Source organism: Carcharhinus amblyrhynchos, chromosome 10 (genome assembly GCF_965287045.1).
Source record: "Carcharhinus amblyrhynchos chromosome 10, sCarAmb.v2.hapA, whole genome shotgun sequence".
NCBI lineage: Eukaryota > Metazoa > Chordata > Chondrichthyes > Carcharhiniformes > Carcharhinidae > Carcharhinus > Carcharhinus amblyrhynchos.
Genome location: NC_137333.1, coordinates 59,436,806 through 59,458,843, shown reverse-complemented (window position 1 = coordinate 59,458,843; position 22,038 = coordinate 59,436,806). Strand labels below are relative to the sequence as shown.

The following is a 22,038-nucleotide window of genomic DNA, read 5'->3' as shown; positions in this document are numbered from 1 at the left end:
TAGAAATCAGTTTTACGTTAATATGGATTTCCTCCAGGATCTTCCACTGTTACGGTGTAAAAATAATTTGCACCCCGCTAATTGGATGCAAAAACGAAGGCCCAACATGCCAACAAAATCTCACTGTTCAGAGATCAGGCAACATCTTTAAAGGGCGCCTAATCAGAACCAATCGGAACCTGAATAAACTTTGTACCCCAACCACCACCCTCCCCCGCCCCCACCAGCCCACCATGGAGGTTTCAAGGGCTACTTCCCAACTCTGATAATTCTGCTCTCCCCCCCACCCACCCTCTGATCATCAGCATCCTCCACCCTCCACCACAGTCTGAGCCTGAATCCCCTGCTTCTCTATCTGCTCCTGGTCACCACTACACCTAATTGAATCCCAGCCCACTCCACGAGGCACCCACTGGAGCTGCCCCTTGGCACAATTTGGCATGGTGCCTACCTGTCACTGCCAGCTTGTGCCAAGGGACAGTGCTGGGGGAATTGCCAGGTCACTGTCTGGTCATGTCTCTCTCCATGGGGGGGGCTATACTGACCTTTACAACCCTAGGGAGACTTCCACAACAGGTTCATGTCTGTGTGCGGAAGTCCTGGACAGAATGCTCACTAATAACATGCTAAAATATTAAAATAAGCTTTTTGTGGTCCTGTGGCGTATTTCATGCCACTCCACCAGTGAGACACGATACTTTCATGGATCGCTTAAGCCTTTTCAGTGGTCCCTCTTCCCAAGATACTTAGCTCTACCTTCTCCCTGGGAATTAAAACTTGTTCTTTTTCAATTCTTTTTTGCTGGCTGCTTTTATGCACTAGTTTCTCTATTTCTCCTGCAAGAAAGAGTATGTCAGTGAGTACCCTATAGTATGCTTGAGCAATGTAATTGTCATGGTTTCCAGTGTGTATGAGCTGTGAGTAATTGGTTGCGAGGCTTCTAACAGTGCTAACTATGTAAGAATAAAGTAAAGCATATGGATTTTAGCATTGAGTAGTGATCAAGAATCCAACATGTTGGTAGACAGTTGATGGGGGTGTGATGAATTGGGTCGTGGGTGAGGCAAGTAAGGCATTTGGTAGAATATGCCAATTGAGAATGAACTCACTTTCCTTGGCAATTTGTATGAGATTGTGAAATTTTCTCCTGCACTGCATCCATGTTTTTGGACAAACACTCCTGGTTCTGTTGTCACTTGTTCCAACTACTTTCTGAGCATCTACCTGGGGCCTGCCTGCAGCTGGCAGATATAGGATGTCTCCTATTTTCCATTTCTTTTACCACACTTTTTTTCGGGCAATATTTGAAAATCTAATTGCATGTTCTCTCATATGTTCAGCTTTGCTCAAAGTAGTATGGCATAAGATTGTTCTCAATTTACTTCCATCACCACTTGAAGCCTCATGAGGAGGTAAGAGCTAGCTTTAGTACGGAGCACCCGCAATATTGGGCATCCTGCTGATGTATGCAATCAAAGAATAACAGAGATAGCACGGACTTCAAAACAATCATGTAAAGAAGCAGGTCAAATGAATTCAATTGCAAATTGCAATCATGAGCATGTGGGTTAATCACATACTGCAACTCCTAGGTTTTTTTTGGGGTAATCTCATTTTTTCTTTGATGTTTTTTGTGTCCAGAGTTGTGACATTCTTAGCTGAAGGCATCCTGAGCGTGTACAGTGCGTACAGTTTTCCAAACACACCAGTGGCACTTTAGATAGACAAATGATAGAATGCTTCTTTCAGTCTCTGACAAAACCCACTTGGTTGTTGTTCAAAGGTCAGTAAAGAATAACTGGAGGACAAATTTCAAAGATTAATCAAGTAAAAATTATTTTGAATCATTTTAACAGGCTCCCTATGTGATGGGGTGGGGAGGGACCATAGAAGGGAATTTCAAATTAGCTAGTGAGATTCAATGATAGATGTAGTCTTTGAGGAGACAGGATAACAAGAAGGGGATTAAATGATTCTTTATAACACGTTAATTTGGGCAGTTTGCTCATAAGTGAATGCAGCAACAGTATTAAAACACGTTAATATGATTTTAAAGTATATATATATATGTATATCAAAGTATTAAATGTATTTTAATATATTGTTCACTTTGGCCAAGAACAAGATGCCGCAATGTATAATAGTTTAGGTCAGAAGGTTAGAACCATGGGGTGAATATCCCTTAGGCAGCAGAAGGAGGTATTAGAAATGTTAAATATGTAGAACAAATGTTGTAACTTTATGAATAGCAGCATTTGTTGTCTAGATACAGAATACGTACCTAGGGCCCAAGATTTACGTGTCTATTCATTTGGCAATGCGCCTGTGGGAAAGTTCATTTTGACCTCTGGGGAGAGCACCTGCAGGTGCCTAGTAACCAGGAAGTCAGTTTCATTAGGATGGAGGGTGTTATCCTTATTAAAGGGACCAGTGAAGAAGCATTATGCTGGGTGGCAAATTGTGAATGGCCAGAGTATCTGACAAAGTCTGTATTGATGTATAATTGTTCAATTAAATCGTTCCTAAGCTAGTGGAAGGCAGAATTATAGATAACAGAATCCTATAACCGATTTGTAGTTTGGCTAAGTGTTTATGTTTGTATGTCCTGTTGATTTTATGTTTTTAAATAAATTTTGTTACATTTTTTGAACAGAGACTTTGCCTTTTGCAAGTTTTTTGAATAAAATCTAAGTTTTTAAACATAAATTGGCCACCTTTTCAAATTTCCCAAAACAGGGACTCTTGATCTGAGAAAAAAATGCAGCAGCCTTGATTTTTCTTCAGTTGCTAGGGTAGTGACAAAGTGAGATTTACCACATGACTCTGCAGCTGGCCTTCAGGATTTTCCTATGGGACCCGAGTTACATTTGCAGATTAGGTTCTGAATTTAATGAAGATGAAGGTGGAGTTCTGCAGATAACAGCAGTCAGACAAGGCAAGTTGTGCAAAATGGCAATCTTGGAGGTAAGAAGTTGGAAAACTTAGCAAGGCTCGTTATTGCACAGGGAGACCATCCTTTTTTGTGTGCTATATAACCCTGTGACAATGGCTGCCCCTGCCACATCTGTGCGTCATGTTCACACTTCCAGTCCCCAGAGAGCAGTCATGGGACATTGTGTCGACAGAGCAGTGAATGGCATACCACAATTTAATGATACTCATGTTAATCTGTGTTTGTGCTATGCCTGAATTCAGAATCCAGAGAATCCCTACAGTACAGAAAGAGGCCATTCAGCCCATCAAATCTGCACTGACTGTCTGAAAGAGCATCTCACTATGGACTCCCTCTGCTCTATTTCCATAACCCCATGCATTTACCATTGCCAATTCACCTGATCTTTTTATTCATTTGTGGGACATGGGTGTCACTAGCTGGCCAGTATTTATTCCCCAACCCAAGTTGCCCGAGGGCAATTGAGAGTCAACCACATTGCTGTAGGTCTGGAGTCACATGTATGCCCAACCAGGTAGATGGCAGATTTCCTTCCTTAAAGGACATCAGTGAACCAGATGAGTTTTTACAAAAATCAACAATGGTTTCATGGTCATCAGTATCTTTGTAATTCCAGATTTTTTTTTTAATTCAAATTCCACTATCTACCATGATGGGACCAAACCTGGATACCCAGAACATTAGCTAAGTTTCTGGATTAATAGTCTAGAAATAATACTACTTAGCCATCGCCTCCCCTACACATCTTTGGACAATGGGAGGAAACAGGCACACTGAGAGGAAACTTATGCAGGCAGGGAAAAATATGCAAATTCCATATAGACAAGAATTGAACGCAGGTATCTGGTGCTTTAAGACAGCAGTGCCAACCACTGCACATGGCATTGCCCTTCAAGGTCAGACATGAGATCAAGTGAAAATGCTAACAATTCACCATCAAAAACTTTGCAAATCTTGGGACATCTGGCTTTGAGCTTATAATATGGGGTCTGTTAATGTGCAGTTTTTCACTGATTTAGAAATCATGAGGTCGCAATTGGTGTGCCTTATTTGGCCATAAAAGACCATTATTTTGTTGTCCAAATTGTGAAACAAATTATCTCTGAAAAAATTCGGTTCTAGTAAATAAACTAAGCCTTTCGAAAGGAGTGGTCTGATATTGAACAAAAAAACTTTGAACATCCTGAACTGGTAGTCATTCTCCAATCCCTCGAATGGAAGCAACACTCTAGCCGCACAACTCGGGTTTATCACTTCTCGTGAGGCACATTATAATCGTATGTTTTAAATGTTAAATTTTGCTTTGATCAATATGGATCTGGAAGGTAACTTTGGATGAAGCAAAATTAAAGGGAAGGAGTCCCAAATGTAACAGTTAAGAGTAGTTTATTCCTGAAATGGTTTCTAATTCCATTCCGCACGCTTTGTTATTAATTGTTTTTGAAGTGCAGCGCGTTCCACTCAAATATTCCAATCACAAGCATTAGCTCCAAGAAACAAAGGACCTTTGACAGCTCCCGAGGAGAAGCAGCATGGAGCAATCAACCGCGGCCAAGGGCTGTCACCCTGAGCTTGTCAAGTGGTAAGATGTGAAATAACTGGAACAACACAACACGACACGATATATTCGGAAATAACTAAGTTATTTACACCACCTTAGCTTTAAGAAAGCCTGTTTTTAAGAGATTTCGGTTACAAAAGTACTTAAAATAATACCAAAAAATACTTTTTGGGCTGTCGAGGTTCATTAGAAATTATAGAAATCTATTCAACGGTCATTTACTTTTATCTTTTTTTAAAAAAAATAACATTTTAGAAAACGGCTTAAATATTTCGTTGTGAAGGAGCAGTTTTCATCTGCGGAGGAAGCTGGTGTCAATGCCAGCATCTCCACATCTCAATCGACTCAAATTCTACCCCTTATAAAGTCAACAATATGAAAGAACGCCGGGTTAACCAACTGCAGACACATTAATATCTTAATCTAGAAAAGGAGCGAGATGAGCTATTATAACCCGATAAAATTGGTGCATTGTAACAGAGCAAATCTTCACGTGCTGTTGTATTTTAAGATAAAAAATATATAAATGTTGCAAGTTTGTTCCCCGGATTCTGTCTCATTTTAATTTGGGGCCGAAAATTGGCTATTTAAATGCCTGCTTTGAAAGATAACTGCACAGAGAGGCAAAAGAATGGGGTTAAGAAAAGTATCAGCCATGATTGAATTGTGAAGCAGACTGGATGGGCCGAGTAGCCTAATTCTGCTATTATGTCTTATGGAGATGATATTTTTTATCCAAATGTAAGGTATTGAAAACCCAGAGTACAGCAGCGGCTGTCATCCCCTTTGTAATTGATACTTCACATCTTAAACCAAGCTGATCCTCTTTCCCAATTTATCAGGAGACACATTGCTAAGAAACTCTCAGTTTGCAGGCAGAAATTGATAGAAACTAAAACAGTAAATAAACTTTCATGTTAATTACTTGGTCTCAGCGTTCCATAGGGATCTCAAATAATGTGGATATTGAATGAATAATATTTTGAGGAGGGGAGGAGACGGCAATCCTACTTTATCAATGCAGAATTCAGAAAAGCAGTGGAGAGGAAACTGAGAGGCTCTGACTCCTAATATGACCCAAAGCACTACTTCTCTTAACACCAATCTGAGATACCCATTGAACATAATCCAGAATCATTTCACACCATTGAACATAATCCAGAATCATTTCTCTTATTCCCAATTTAAAATGATGTGCAAATTATATTAAACACATTGGGTTTAATATAATTTGTGATGATATTAGCACTTCTGATTTTTGCCATTATGGCTGCTATCAGCACCCTCCTTAGCCATGATCATTTACATTCATTACAGAGGAGATGTCAGGAGTAAGTTTCTCACTCAGGATGGTGAGTGAGTGGAATCGGCTGCCGTCGGTGGAGGTAGAGGCGAATTCACTGGGGTCTTTTAAGAGACTTCTGGATGAGTACATGGGATTTAATGGGATTAAGAGTTATAGATAGTTCTATGGCCTGGTAGGTATGGATATGATCGGCGCAACTTGTGGGCCAAAGGGCCTGTTTGTTCTGTAGTGTTCTATGTACATTTCCTTTGTCTTTTTGTCTATGGTATCTTTGTCAATCCCCCTCATCCTATGCATCTCTACTACTTTCTATTGCCTTCAGCTCTGATGAAGGGTCATCCAGACTCGAAACATTAGCTCTTTTCCCTCTCCATTGATGCTGCCAGACTTACTGAGATTTTCCAGCATTTTTGTTTTTAAGATTCCAGCATCCGCAATAATTTGCTTTAGGTTAGCTTTTGTCCTCTAATAAGGAATTATCCAATTGACAACTCTGACCAAAGGTTTGTACTCAACCTGTTAAATATCTACCTGGATTTTCTCTTTACCGATATCAAATCTGCTACATGCTTCCACTACTTTCTATTTGAACTTTAGATTTTTTTAAAACTGTTGACTCTCATTAATTTCAGGGGAAAATAAAGAGAGGAAAGTCTTTTCATTTATTTTTCCATCAGTGGTATGATTTTTTAAAATATTTATGGGTATTGCTGGCTGGCCATCATTTGTTGCCCATCCTTAGTTGACAGTTAGCCACATTTCTGTGACTCTACAGTCATATGTAGGCCAGATCAAGTAAGGACAGCAGATTTCCTTCCCTAAAGGACTTTAGTGAACCAGATGGATTTTTCCAACAATTGACAATGGTTTCATGGTCATCAGTAGATCCTTAATTCCAGATTTTTTTTTATGGAACCCGGACCCCCAAAACATTGGCTGAGTTTCTGGATTAATAGTCTAGCGATAATATCGCAAGGCTATCGTCTCCCCTATTTCTACACAGGGTACCTGACATTATATTGTACTTGTTATATTGTACAGCCTACTGTAACACTCTTGCAATTGACTCATTTTGTAGGTTTGTGGTGGTAGTTCCAGATTATGGAAGTTACAGTCCCAATGTTATCACTATATGAAGTGTCATATAACATTGGGATCCTATTGCATCTTTTTATAAAATAACTTGTTATTGAAACACTAATATTAAAATGTTATTTTTACTGCAATTAAAATTCCAGAATGCCAAACTACATTTATGTTGTATCCCTTTTTTTCAGGCTACTTGAACATTTTTATGTTTGTGAAGGCTGGAGCATTCCTCGTGGTCTCATTTACCAGTTTTACCTGGAATATTGTAACTACAGTAGATTAAATCCAATAAATGCAGCTACCTTTGGAAAGGTATGATACACACATGGATTAAGATAGAGTAAGTTAACAACTAAAATGGTAAAAATGTGTAAAACAGATGCAAATACGTTCATACAGATTAGAAGCAAAAATTGAGTCCAATAAATATAAATTAAGAAGAAATAAGTAAATACTATATAAGTAAGTAAATATAAATTAAGAACTTATATATAACTGTCCTTGACTTACAAGGAGTAGAAGATGAAGCTTGTGGCTATTACAAATTGATTCCAATATAATTGATTTCTGCAGGTAAATAGTTGATTCTTCAATTTCAGTTTGTTGTGTTTGGCACAGAAATTTCAGGTTTTTTTTCAGCTGTGATCCTTTTGTTCCTTGGATTGACTTCCCCAGTCAGGAAGTGAGTTTTGAGATATTCCTGCAAAAGATGGCTATTTTAGTTTTTGTTAGGGCACTGCTTCTGTTACTGCATCACTCACCTTCAGTGTGGTAAACTTCCAGCTGCTTATCCACACAGAAAGAATGAAAGACACAGGCAGGCATTGGGGTTGCTCAGGGATGTTCCTTGTAGTCTCTGCTCCTCTGGGATGGGTCCTTTACTGAGTGCTGGTCAGGCAGTGCTGTCTGCAGCCACTGGCTATTCCTTTGTTCTCTCTGTGGGGTGTGGTGAGGTACTGGACTAAGTGCTGGGGTTTTGGGGGTGGCGGGGGGAGTACACCATGTGTTGCTTGAGGGCTAATGAGTTCAAGTAGCTGGTGCTCTAAACTGGAGCACTTAAGTTAACACAGACACTCATATGTATGTATCCTGCAGTGAATGGGAATCCATCTTATGATAATTAGGAGTCTGTCCCTACCCTTTGTCCCTGACCCGCAACACATGCCTGGAAAAGAATACTGTAGTTGCACTCATGGCAATGACTCAAGGATGTGCAATGGCCATGCCTGCACACCAGCTTGCATGCACGATGCCAGTGGCAGGCAATCTAACCAGGCGACGCATGGCACCCAGACTGTGGTTGTGTTGCCAGCATCAACAAGTGGCAGAAATGGTTCCAGTGAAGGATTGGAGGGGCAGGGTGCTGGGATAGATGCAGGCAATGACATGTATCTATCAGTCTGTCTCTCTGTCACCCCCACCATGCAGAATGGATCTTGGGCTTATAGATTTAGAGCTGGCCATCATGGTCGTGGCTCAGGAGGAGGAAGCTCAGGACCTTGAGTGGGTGGGGAGATTATTGCAAGAGCAGCCAGTGGTAGGCCCTCAGGATGGAGGGCAGGGGCCTGCCCTTGATGTGCAAGAGGTGGGAGAGCAGTCACCTGAAAGGGTGGCCAGGAGTAGGAGGATGCGAAGGGCCAGAACGTACCAGATCAGAACATCTTTCGAGGGGCTTTCAAAGGTTATGTCAGCTTTGTCGGCTGCATCTATCCAACAACGTGGTCTGGCATATGTGTGAGATGTTCACACACCTGGCACCTGATGGGAGGTATGGATACCTGATGGGGAGGCCAGGAAGCCAATGATATTATGTTATTGGGGGATGGAGAGGCCAGTGATGTCTGTGGCAGGGGGGCCGTGTTTTGGATGTTAGAGGCCAGCAGTCAAGCTAGTGATGTGCCTGGGGATTGACACCAGTGATTTCAATGCTGGAAGGACTTGTTTAGCGATCTCCCAGGGATGTGTGCATGCGTGGGGACCCACTCAGCGTGCTGATTTCAGCCTCTTCAGCGAGTATAGACTCCTGGATTGTGGGAGATTCATTTTTAAAGCCCTGCTGTAAAAAAAAGGCACGATTTACTCCAGTTTTCAAATTCAACACAGAATTTCTTTGGGAAAATCCCAGCCAATGTTTTTTCTCCATCATAACAATTTGTCAGACTACTTTGAGAGTAATTCCTTTGATAGCTGACAATTTAATAGCTTTGAATAGCTAATCTATCAAATAACTTAAACATAAGCATATGATTAACAATCTTCAAAGCTTAAATAACCTAATTATAACAAGCAGAAAGTTTAGGTCAATCTCCTTTTTTTCCTGAAATGCAGGTGTTTGCTTCTGATGTTTTGAGGTGATTAACTCCTACAGAGCAAAGAACCCTGCTTTTCCATGGATCCTTGCTTGTAATTGACACCACCATACTTGTGAAAGATGATATTTGGGTTGGTTTCATTCTAACCTTTCTCGGTCCCAGACTATTTGCAATTAGTTACACTACATTAAACTGCCACAATGTCACAATACATTAATTGTATTTAGAATCATAGAACCCGTACAGTGCAGAGCGAGGCCATTCATCCCATTGACCCTGCACCGACAACAATCTTACCCAGGCCCTATCTCTGCAACTCCATGTATTTACCCTGCTAATTTCCCTGACACTAAGGAGCAATTGAGCATGGCCAATCAACCTAACCCGCACATCTTTGGACTGTGTATGCACGAATGAAATGCTGGAGAGACTTAACAGGTCAAGCAACAGCTGTAAACAGAACAGATGAGTTTAAGGCCTGGACAATAATCAGGCTTAGGCTGACAAGTGGCAAGTAATGAAGGAGATAGTCATCGACTTCAGGAAGTACAGTGGAGGACATGCCCCTGTCTACATCAAGGGGACGAAGTGAAAATGATCGAGAGCTTCAAGTTTCTAGGTGTCCAGATCACCAACAACCTACCCCGATCCCTCCAAGCTGATACTATAGTTAAGAAAGCCCAGCAACACCTCTGCTTCCTCAGGAGGCTAAGGAAATTTGGCATGTCTGCTACGACTCTCACCAACTTTTACAGATGCACCATAGAAAGCATTCTTTCTGGTTGCATCATAGCTTGGTATGGCTCCTGCTCTGTCCAAGACCACAAAAAAACTACAATGAATCGTAGAATACCTACAGTGCAGAAGAAGGCCATTCGGCCTATTAAGCCTGCACCAACAATCCCACCCAAGCCCTATCCCCTGTAACCTACACATCTTGGGGCAATTTAGCATGGCCAATCAACCTAACCTGCACATCTTTGGAGTGTGGGAGGAAATTGGACCACTCAGAGGAAACCCAGGGAGGATATACAAACTCCAGACAGACAACCACCTGAGACCGGAATTGAACCCAATCTCTAACCAATGCACCACTGTGCCGGGTGTGAACAAATCCCAGTTCATTCCTCAAACCAGCCTCCCATCCATTGACAGTCCGTACACTTCACACTGCCTCAAAAAAGCAGCCAGCATAATTAAGAACCCAACGCACCCCAGATGTTTTCTCTTCCATCAAGAAAATAACACAAATGTCTGAGGTCACATACCAACCGACTCAAGAACAGCTTCTCCCCTGCTGCCATCAGACTTTTGAATGGACCTACCTCATATTAAGTTGATCTCTCTCTACACCCCAGCTATGACTATAACGTTATATTCTGCACTCTCTTCTTTCCCTCTCTATATATGGTATGCTTTGTTTGTATAGCGTGCAAGAAACAATACTGTTCACTTGTATACTAATACATGTGATCATAATAAATCAAATCAAATCAAAAAACATTAGCATCAAACAAGTGTCAGGCAATGACCATCTCCAAAAAGAGAGAATCTAACCATTAACTCTTGACATTCAATGACATTACTTTCACCAAATCCCCCACCATCAACATCATGGGGCTTACCATTGACCAAAAGCTGAGTGGGACTAGCCATACAAATACTGTTGCTACAAAAGCTGGTCACAGGCTTGGAATCCAGCAGTGAGTAACTCACTTCCTGACTTACCAAAGCCTGCCCTCTGCAAGACACACATCAGACATGTGATGGAACGTTCTCCATTTACTTGAAAGGGTGTAGCTCCAACAAAACTCAAGAAGCCCATCCCCAAACATTGACTGTTTCCACCATCAATGCACAGTAGCAGCAGTAGGAACCACCTACAAGATACACTGCAGGGGTACTCAGCAAGGCTCCTGAGACAACACCTTGCAGACTCACAACCACTACTAGCTAGAAGGGAAAGGATGGTAGACACATGAGGATACCACTGCCTGGAAATTCCCCTCCAAGCCATTCATTATCCTGACTTGGAAGTATACTGTTGTTCCTTTACTTTTTGGGGAGTCAAGACCCTGGAACTCCCTCACTTAGAGCACAATGGATGTACCTACATCATATGGACTGCAAGGTTTAAGAGAGCAGCTAACCCTACCTTCTTGAGGGCAATTAGGGGTGGACAATAAATACTGGCCTAGCCAGCAACACCCACATTTCATGAATGAATAATGAATGCAATTAGTTTAATGTATTGGAACTCTGTCAAAACTAGATGATATTACAAATAAATAGCATTTTAAAATGAACCAATCAGATGCAGAAAAACCCATAAAGAAACGGAACATTTTAAAAATTCTGATAAAGTTGGTGCAGGCATCTAATTAAACCCATTTATTATTGTTTTCTTCTCAATATTCCCTTGTAATAGAAATTCATCTAAATTATTTAATTCCCATTTATTTGACAGCATAAAGGGAATAAATAAACCAGAGCCTTGAGGCATAGTACATTGATGTTCTTGAATCACTTTAGAATTAATTTAATCATTAGATGTGATTATTATTCCAATTTATAATCACAAGAACAACACCAGATAATATTGCAGTTGAACACATATGTATTTTTATTTCTACTGGTATAGCTACATAAATATTAGTAGCTTATTAAAAACACTAAATGGAATGGTTGTACCTTTTATGCATCTTAAGGCTTATGATTTAATTTCAGTGGGAACTATATTATAAACTGCTTAATCTTTTTTGATCCAACTGTTTTTATGTGGATGTTGGTTGTTATAAGTACTTTTGAATGCCAGTTTGAATGACTTAATGGTTTCAATGTGCATTCCATTCAAGGAAATTGTTTTATTTAAATCTAATGCAATCTGTTAATTTTCTAATGACTAGACTAAACATCAAAAAATTAGGAGGGGCAGTTTTGTTATCGTCATGAATTTTCTACTTTGCTTTGAAGCTTGTTCGTTCAGTGTTTAGTGATCTGAGAACGAGGCGACTGGGTACAAGAGGGTGTGCAAGGTAACATTTCCACTTCTTATCATCTGAAAATAATGCAGTCAATTTTCACTTTTACCTTGTTTTGAAATCAATGGGATTAAAGTTGTATACATTTCACAACATACAGCTGATTTTCTCCAACTCATTAGTGCCCAGGTAGAGAAGGTGAAAAATTACCCCACAGGTCACTTTTAAAGATGTTGATATTGTGGGAATTTGTATGTTCAAAGTATGTAATTTTATACTTCACCTAACAGCAACCTAAGTGCACTCCTGTTGATAAGTAAAGTAGATCTCTGTCAACATCCTGAATACACTACTGATGATAGGATAAAGCAGATTTCTGCTTGGACAAACACTACAACTGTTTTCTTTAGAATAATGCACAGTGGAGGAATGCAAATGTGAGTTGAAAATTCAAAGGGGAGGTGCATTGTGTTTAGAGCAGGCGTTGTTATTTATGCAGGAAGTGAAACGTTGAATATCAGGAGCCAAGCGCAAGGACCTGGGTACAGTGCTGCATGAAGTTCAGTGACATCACAGAAGTGGTCAAGGTCAGTGAGTATATCTTCAAATGCTATATCACACAAACTGTCCCTCTGGCCTCAACGATTGTTCAATTCAATGTGGCCCTATCACTCACCTATCAACAATTTCTGTCAATCAGGAATTATACCTCATCTGCTCCACTGCACTGCAGCAAGACTCATAGCTTTACTTATAACTTACACACACTGCCAGCTTTTCATCCATGATGGCTCCTTTAGCCATATAGATTGCACAATTACCGACACAGATTTCTCTATATTGCAGGCCAAGATAGTGCAGAATTGGAGGCAGCAAACCAGAGGGGGACAGGTGTCCCTGCGTATCATGGACTCATTGGAGGAGGCGTTATTGGCCCATTATAGAGGCATCCATTGTTAAGACCACAACTAGCAGAGGGTCTGAAATCACTTATGGTGCTAACCTCAAATCTAGTCTGCTTTCTCTCATACCACGCCTGTTGCGAATTACAAGGTGCAGATGGTGTAAGCACGCATCTTTCACTTTTATCCCTCCCTCACATCATTTTATCCTGGTGTTGTTTCTTTTCAGATACCCAAAAACTGCTGTCTGGCCAGGAAGTGGAACAACAGCAAGAAGATACACTGCCACTTTATTTCATGCATGCATCCACCTACTCAGATATTAACATTGAATGTAATTTAGAATATAACTTAAAGCTGAAACATCTGGCATGAGTGGCTTCCAGACAGAGCAGGGGACAGGGGTAGCATGGGTGTGCCGTACAACATCATATGAGTTCTGCATGAGAGATTTGGTGCTTCAATGGATCAACCTAGAGAAGAAGGGTGATGAGTATGCACAACAACATTCTGGGTGCATTGGGGTACCTGCCACAAAGCCTGCATTGAATATCGACATGGAAGAATCTGACACCAAGTTGGCACAGGGCTTTATGCAGAATTTGAAGCCTATACTTTTCAGCATGGAAACAGTGGCCAACTCCAATTGCACACTCGTGGACCCACCCATGATGGCACCTGATAGCTAAAAAGAAGTTTTCATCAGAAGCCTGAGTGTTGCAGTACAACTTATGCAAGGTTAAGCCCTCCTTGTGCAAGGTCAGCTTGCTGCCATGTAAGGTCAAACTGCATTCCTCATAGCTATGAATTCCACTGTGTAAAGAGGTTTGTGGAGAATTAGAGCAGTCTATAAATCTGTCTCCCAATAGACCACTGTGATTGTCAAGGCGGACAAACCTACTGTCTTCTCTCAGTACAACAGCGTCAACCTACTACCTCTGCCACTCTGCCAGTTCCCTAGTTGTTGCAAGTTAGCCAGCAAGTCCAGATTGTTGTCACCCATGCTGAGGTGGTGCAGTCAGCAGCCAGACTTCTAGGCCATCATTGCTCATGGTTGTTCTTGAAGGCCATCTGCAATCTCCTACTGAAACTCAGCAGCCTTTCACCAGCCATGCTACTGCCACTGCAGTAGGGTTATATGACAGCACTAGACCAAGCAAAGGCACATGGAGGACAGCCTCTTAAGGCAAGCACACAAATAATTACTTTTGTATGCAGTGTGGTATAATATCAATTATAAATTTAGTATGGAAAGTTTATTTTGCAGTGACTTTTATTTTTGCATTGTGATCAAGGGTATGCTGTGACCATCAGTAACAGAGGGAAGGTAAGGTTTACACATTCTCCTTGTGTCTGCCCCGGTTTCCTCCCACAGTCCAAAAATGTGTGGGTGAGGTTGATTGGCTCGGCAAAATTGCCCCTTTGTGTCAGGAAGGATAGCAGGGTAAATATGTGAGTTACCGGGATAGGGCCTAGGTTGGATTGTTGATGGTGCAGACTCGATGGGCCAAATGGCCGCCTTCTACAATGTAGGGATTCTATGAAGGTGTGGGACTGTTGGTAAATGGAAAAATGAGTTGGAGCTATTAGTGTCACACCGGAATGAGCACACCAATGTTCTGCTCTATCGAACATAGAATCACTACAGCACAGGAGGAGGCCATTCGGACCATCAAGTCTGTACTGACCATAATCCCACTGAGGCCCTATTCCCGCAAACCCACGCATTTACCCTGCTAATTCCCCTGACACTAGGGTCAATTTAGCACAGCCAATCAACCTAACCTATGCATCTTTGGACTGGAGGAGGAAACCAGAGCACCCGGAGGAAACCCACACAGACACAGGGAAAATGTGTAACTTCCACACAGACAGTGAGCCGAGGCCAGAATTGAGCCTGGGTCCCTGGCGCTGTGAAGTTTTATGTGACAATTCTCATTGTTTACATGGAAATACATGGCACACTGGAGTAATCAGTCACATGGTCAGCGGATGGCCTTTATCACCCTTTACTTTGCCTTGGTGGCTAGAAAGCAGCAGGCACAGAAATCTGCCATAAAATGAACGCTTCTGATTGCTGCCAGGATACCATCATTGATCAATATGATTGTCTGCCTATGATTGCCTACGATTAGACTTTGAGGGGATGGAATAATTTTCGGTACCAGTTTTGGACAGAGTTAATGTGTTGCACCCACAAAGTGTTGTGCAGTCAATACTTGCCTGATGGGGGAGTCTATAACCAATGTGAAGTCACGTGCTGACACCTCCAATTATTTCTGGCAAGAGCGAATGAAATGTAGTTAGCTCTGAATGAATGGAGAGTGTCAGTGACCTCGCTAACACAACAATAGATGGCAAACTCTGAGATGTTTTGAATATCTCCAGCACTAGCCTGAAAGCAACCAGACACATAAAAGTTCCTTTCTATTGTCAACTTCACAGTTCTTGTCCTAATCCAAGGTTGCTCAGCCAATTTTGTATGCATACTGCCACTTTACATGTTCAGCTGTGCATGTTTTTAGGATAGGCTATTGTTAGAGCATTGAACTCCAAAATGGCACCGCTGGTATCAAACCAGACTTGAAACATAGATTGACAGCCTGATATGCCTAATCTGCATAAATCCATTTGGGCCTCCTCCTGAGGTCCTCGATATCACAAGCCAGTCTTCATTTAATTTGATTCAGTCCACATGATATCAAGAACAGTCTGAAGGCAAAGGTTCAGCAAAGATTGTGGGCTCTGACAACATTCTGTCTACACCATTAAAAACTTGTACTCCAGAACTAGTATCTAGTTAGTGGAAACCATAATAGAATAACCACATGTAACCATAGTAGCAGTGTGAAATGGCTTGTTTACCTATGTTCAAATTTTTGAGATACTTTCCCGGGGTAATTTGAGAAAGACTGTGCTTTTCAGGTAGGAAAGCGGAGGCCTTTGGCCCAATTACAAGTCTGTGCAATACAGAGTGCACAGTGATCTGATCAGGAAAGCCATTGTCATGCAGGATAGCTTTGACATGCTTTATTTCTTCATCAAGGTAAGCAAAATGGCCCTACTTACAACATTGCTGTTAAGAACAATCTTATAGTGAGTGGAGCTATGCGAATCCCAACTCGTATATTGACCGGTGAAGGCAGTTTTGCAGTTGACCGTAGTGAAGCACCCATTAGCAGATTTCTCAACTAGAACATTGAAGAAAAGAATCATGTTAGATGTCTCCATCTCAAAAGTATATTTGAGCATGGGAAGAAGCATATTAAGGTGCTGACACCCTTTTAGCTTCTTTCTTCCTTTCTCATACTTGAAAATTCTTACAATCCTGGCTAGTTTCATCTCATATTCTATTTTTCTCTTTTCATCACTTTTTGGTGACCCTCTTACTAGTTTCTAAAATTCTTACAATCATCAGACTTCTTTACAAAATTATAAGCCTCTTCTTCCAATCTAATATTATCCTCAACTTAGTAAGCCATGAATGGATCTGTCTTGCTGATTTTTTTGTTTTCCAATGGGATTTATTTTTAATAAACATTTTAAATTTTTCTTTAATGCTTCCCAATGTTTATTCACCACTCTATCTTTTAGTTTCACCCATTTAACTTTAGCCAGGTCTCACCGCATATCTATGTAATTGACTTTGTTTAAGTTTAAGATACTTGATTGTGATTGTAGTATTTTGCTTTCAAATTTACTGTCAGTGTGTTTGATCCAGCCTATATGAAGACTAAAGACCCCCACAACTATGACATTGTCTTTGTTACAAGCACCAAGATTTTTTGCTCAATGCTCTGTCTAATGGTATAATTACTGTTTGGGGCTCTATAAACTACTGTTTTCTGAGTCTTGCTATTCCTAATGTCCACCCATACTAACTCTACTTCCTGATTTCTCTGAGCCATGATCCTTTCTTAGCAATGTTCTATGTTATCCCTTATTATCAGGGCTATCCTTCCTACTTTTCCATTCTTGCCCAATATATTTGGCTGTTTCTTCAAAATTATTTGGAAAAAAAAGAGAATATATTTCTAAAGTTTCAGGAAGCTATTTACATGAAGCTATTTTACATGAAGATTGTCTGTGGACATCTTCCCTCCCATGGCCTGCCCATACTTCTTGCTGATAAAAAGCTGAAGAGGCACTAAGGTCAGGCTTTCTTTCATCCTATTTAAAGTACAGATTATGTGTGCAGATCATTATTGAGGTCAGGAATGACTCAGGTACCCGCTGCATTTGATTCTCTTTGCAGGTGGCCACTCTTTCCATGGAGATGGACATCAGCGCAAAAACATCATGATACTCATGTTTGAGACAGTTTCATCCAATCTCTCTCCAATCATGTGCAATGACTCTGAAAATGCCGACATAATCTCACACATTTCTGCTGCTGCTTCAGAATAGTCCTCTTCTTAGATGACCCCAAGGCTCAGCATCTGCATCTAGCTGAGCAGAACTTGGGATATCCTGCACCCTCCGATGAGGACTTTCCACTGCTATCCCTCTGTCTGTCAGCCATTTGTGCCTCACTGTGTGATAATCTCACTATTTTCCCTGAATCCCCATCAAGGTGTGTATATCCTCCCTGGTGGAGGGTGTGCATGAATCATGGGATAGTGCTTCCTCAGAACATCGTCTGGGAATCCTTAATTTCCTCCCATATCTGAAGAACCTGTGAAGGATAAAATACATAATTAGAACTGACACGGGGAAAGGGTTCAATGTCATCTTTGTGTAGATGTTCTAATTTCATTTTGTGGTGACAGTAAATCACTGTTAGCAATGATGTGCAAGAAGCAATGTGATGTGCAATTCTGACACCAGGTATCTAGGAGACTACCATTTCTCCTTTGCTAATGACTATGCATTCCACCACTTTATCCATCTCCCAAAATTTCTCCTCTGACGTGGTCAGGGTGCCTATCACTGGAGGGCTACCACCACCTTCCTCCACCCCCGCTCTCTGTATCTCTCTGGAGATTGGCACTCTCTTCTACAAGGAGAGAAAACAAGAGAGTTACAAGTGTGAGTATTTTCATGAAAGGTTGAGTGTAAGGTGACAAAGAAGTAAAAATGTCAGACGTTAGCCATTCAGATGAGAATGTGAAGCACTGCCTTATGACAGAGGAATGAGTGGAACTTCAAGGTGTGTTGGTCTGAGAGGTGCTGGGAAAGTGAAAATATGTGGGTCAGCAGTTGAAAGGGAGACGTCACTCATCCTTCCTGGGATCACTGAATCTCTTGTAGCACTGAATCCAGCTGCAAAGCACCAGATTCCTCCTTTTCACCTTCAGCCACTTCCATTCATGTTTGCTTGGCTTGAATGGCTGGTCTCTCTTCTTGTCTGGGTGTACACTACTTATCTGCATTCCCTTACAGCCTGCAGCATGACCTCCAGGGAAGATTCAGTTAACCAGGCCACAGCTTTCTCACATCTCACTTCCATTCTTGTGACTGATAAAGTCTCAATATTCAATCTGCAATAAAAACAATTCTGACTCTTGCCACGCTCCTTTTAAATAGAAATCCTTCCATTAACAGCTGTGGGCCGTCATCATGCCTGCACTCTCTGTAAGTAAATCTGAAAGTGGAATGCTAACACAGTGGCTGAGTTAAAAAATGACAGCAAAGCATGCTCCATTCAGAGTCAGGCTCCTGGTCCGTGGCTAGGCCCTCAACTGTAAGTGCATTGGTTTAATTAAATTTATAGCCAGATACATAGTAGAGACAGTAGGTCAGGAAGATAGGTGTACTTCCAAGAACCAATTCCAAACTGCCAAATTTAGCATTCCATTTATCAAGTCCCAAACCTCGATTATTGAATCCCTACAGTGCAGAAGGAGGCTACTTGGCCCATTGAGTCTACAGCTACCACAGTCCCACACAGGAGCTATCCCCAGAACCTCATGCATTTACCCTAGCTAGTCCCCCTGATACTAAGGGGCAATTCAGCATGGCCAATCCACCTAACCTGCACATCTTTGGACTTTGGGAGGAAAGCAGAGCACCCAGTGGAAACCCACGCAGACACAGGGAGACTGTGCAAACTTCACGCAGACAGTGACCCAAGCCAGGAATTGAACCCAGATCCTTGGTATTGTGAAGCAGTATTCCACCCCATCCAGTGCTGAGAGATCAATGTCTCCCTTTCATCTAATTTTAAAGTCTGGATACTTTATCTTTATTACAGAAGTTTAATTACCAATGAACAATCTATATTGTGAACTAGTATTATCACGGGCTATTATAATTTCATTTAATTATTTACATAATTTAATTTTGTGTTATTACATTAAATTACATTTTTGGAATTGTTGAGTAAACACTGTCTGACATCCTACGTACTTTATATAATACATAATATATTTTAAAAAGAGTATCGTATGTTATTTCATTTTTTTGAGAAAAATGGCATTGCTTTTACAGAAAATCTAATTGCTTTTATAGATATCACTATGAAGGAATACGTGTGAGAGCACATTCTCACCTATATGGTCGATACTCATCTCTGATGACCAATAAACAATTTGAAAGGTAAAATAATGCTCATTCATATAGTGGATAACAAGTTATATATTTGCATTAATTTAAATATAAAGAAAATAATATTGTGCATTTGGTGAGGACTTCAAATTAGTAAGTTACTTCTCTTCCATCTATTATAAACCCATGTTTTATATTAAAAAGGACTTTATTTATTGAGTGGGTTGAAATTACCAGATAAATGACGAGACTAAACAACGGCATTTGAAATGACTAAACAGCAGCTTCTAAGATGGCCAAACATTTGTATAATTGTGCACTACAATTCTAAAGTCATTAGTATGGAATCAGGCTATCTAGAAGTAGTCCACCAAAGACAACTAACTTAGATTATTATGAATGACCTATCTCCAAAACATCACCAGGATATTCAACAGGGTGTGGAACAAGATATTAGATTCAATCACTTTGGACAATGGAACCTGGCAGAGAAGGGAATTCCTCCAGCCATAATCTAATCATTTTTAAACAATGAAATCAACTTGCTATGACCGTGTTTGGGTACCTGGTCAGTTTGTGATGGCAATCATGTGAAAAGCCAACACTCCTTGGGTTTAAGAAGCTGCTTTTCTTCAGGCTGGTGAGAAGAACAGAAACAATCTGAGTGCGAGACCAGAGAGAGCCCAAGTGGAGAGTCTGTCTCTACAGCCATCCCCCAACTTGTGCCGTACCTGTTGTTTGACCAGTCACATGTCATGGGCAATGGGCAGTGTCTTAAAGAATCTGCTGCTGACTCAAGAAGAAAAGATAAATATGTCTTTCATCATCTTTACATTGTTTCTATTCAGAGTGTACATGTGTGTGTGTGTGTGTGTGTGTGTGTGTGTATGTATGTATGTGTGTGTGTGTTTCATTCCTGTACTCAGCTAGCAAAGCAGGAATGTAAAATGAATAACATTCTGGTTGTGGAATCTAAGCCTCCATTATATGAGTGAAAGAAAATGGAGTGAAACAAAATGTAAAAATAAGGATAGGGAAACAAGATACATTGTTGCATCCCAACATTTGTAACCATGTAGTTGTATAATTTTCAAGGAGAAGCATTGAAATAAGAAAATTAACATTACATTACTCCAGAAAAACAAACTGTGGGATATTCTTTTCAGACCTATATATACAATCAAACAAGTTTATGGAAACCAGGGTGGCTGAGTTACACAACACTAGACACATTAGAGGAGCTGTACAACAAAATAAATGATGAATACTCCCCCAGGTCATCTGAAAATAACCTGTTTTATTATTGGGCCTTTTATCAATCTGTCAACACAAGCAAATTCTCCCAAAAAAATGATTTTTATAGAACATCCTTTGAATGATACGGACAAGGCTCCTGAAAGACAGTAACTAATGTTAGTTCTTTGCTGGAGCAGGCTAAAATTAACCCCGCAAACTGTTTTCTTCCTGTACCTTTGTTTCTTCATTCAATCGTCATTTTAATAATGAGTTTGGTATGATAACAAAAAACTGTTTGGAATTTCAATGACAAAATAAACCTCTGGCAAAATAGTACCATAGTCTCGACAGATTTTATCAGGTAACTTGGGAGGACCCATTTCTATGGAACGAAAAGGCAAAATTGGCAACTAAAGGCAAGATATACTATCGCACATCCCAAAAATCCTGTACTGGATTTTTGTGCCCAAGTGTGCTTGAAAACTGATGAGATTAAACCTAGGATAGATCAGGGTCTATTATACTTCCATATAGTCCCTTTTATTGTTTGCTACTATTACATCAAGCTGAATTGAATACTTCATTTGCCGCAGCAGATCTTATTAGAATTTAATATTTAGAAGGTCAGCCATCAAAAAATCAATCCACAACAAATGAAGCAAGATAAACTGCAAGTGTAACAAAATCATTATATTTTGATAATGTCATATGCTATAGAATTGAATCTGTAATCTGTGCGTGCTGATATTGGAACCGAAACCAATATATTCCGATCATCATTATCATTATGATCAGAACTGCAACAATACTCATCTAGTATTGGTATATCTGTTAGTTAAGTATGTTAGATGACCATTCACCTGAACGCACAAACTACCTGTCATGCTTGCTTAGACAACATCAGTAATTATAATTCAAAAGTACTTCATTGGCTTTGCAGCATTTTGGAACATCCTGCAAGCCTTTCTTTAATAATAGTAATACAATAATATTCAGATGTTTTTCTTTTCTTTCCTGAATAATAGCTTGGATTTTTCCAGCTTGGAGGGAGAAAATTTCTTCACTGTCAATAACAAGTGCAGAAAGGTTTGTAAAAAAAATCACTTCTTAAGTATTCACCTATCTGTAGCTATATAAGCTAAAGGTTCTGCTCAAAATATTGTTTTTATATTTGCACATATGTACCTTGGACACTTGCACTGTAGCAGTGCA

The 22,038-nt window shown here is 40.4% G+C and overlaps 1 protein-coding gene across 1 annotated transcript in view; it reads left to right on the top strand.

Annotated features, from left to right (window-relative positions):
- Positions 1 to 4,485: 4,485 nt before the first annotated feature.
- The window catches only part of LOC145349290 (DNA-binding protein RFX8-like), a 67,056-nt gene continuing 49,503 nt past the window's right edge, over positions 4,486 to 22,038 (top strand). The window contains exons 1-2 of the mRNA XM_080197797.1: positions 4,486 to 4,535; positions 7,098 to 7,221. Of these exons, the coding sequence (XP_080053923.1) occupies positions 4,486 to 4,535; positions 7,098 to 7,221 (174 nt within the window). The remainder of the gene's footprint in view (positions 4,536 to 7,097; positions 7,222 to 22,038) is intronic.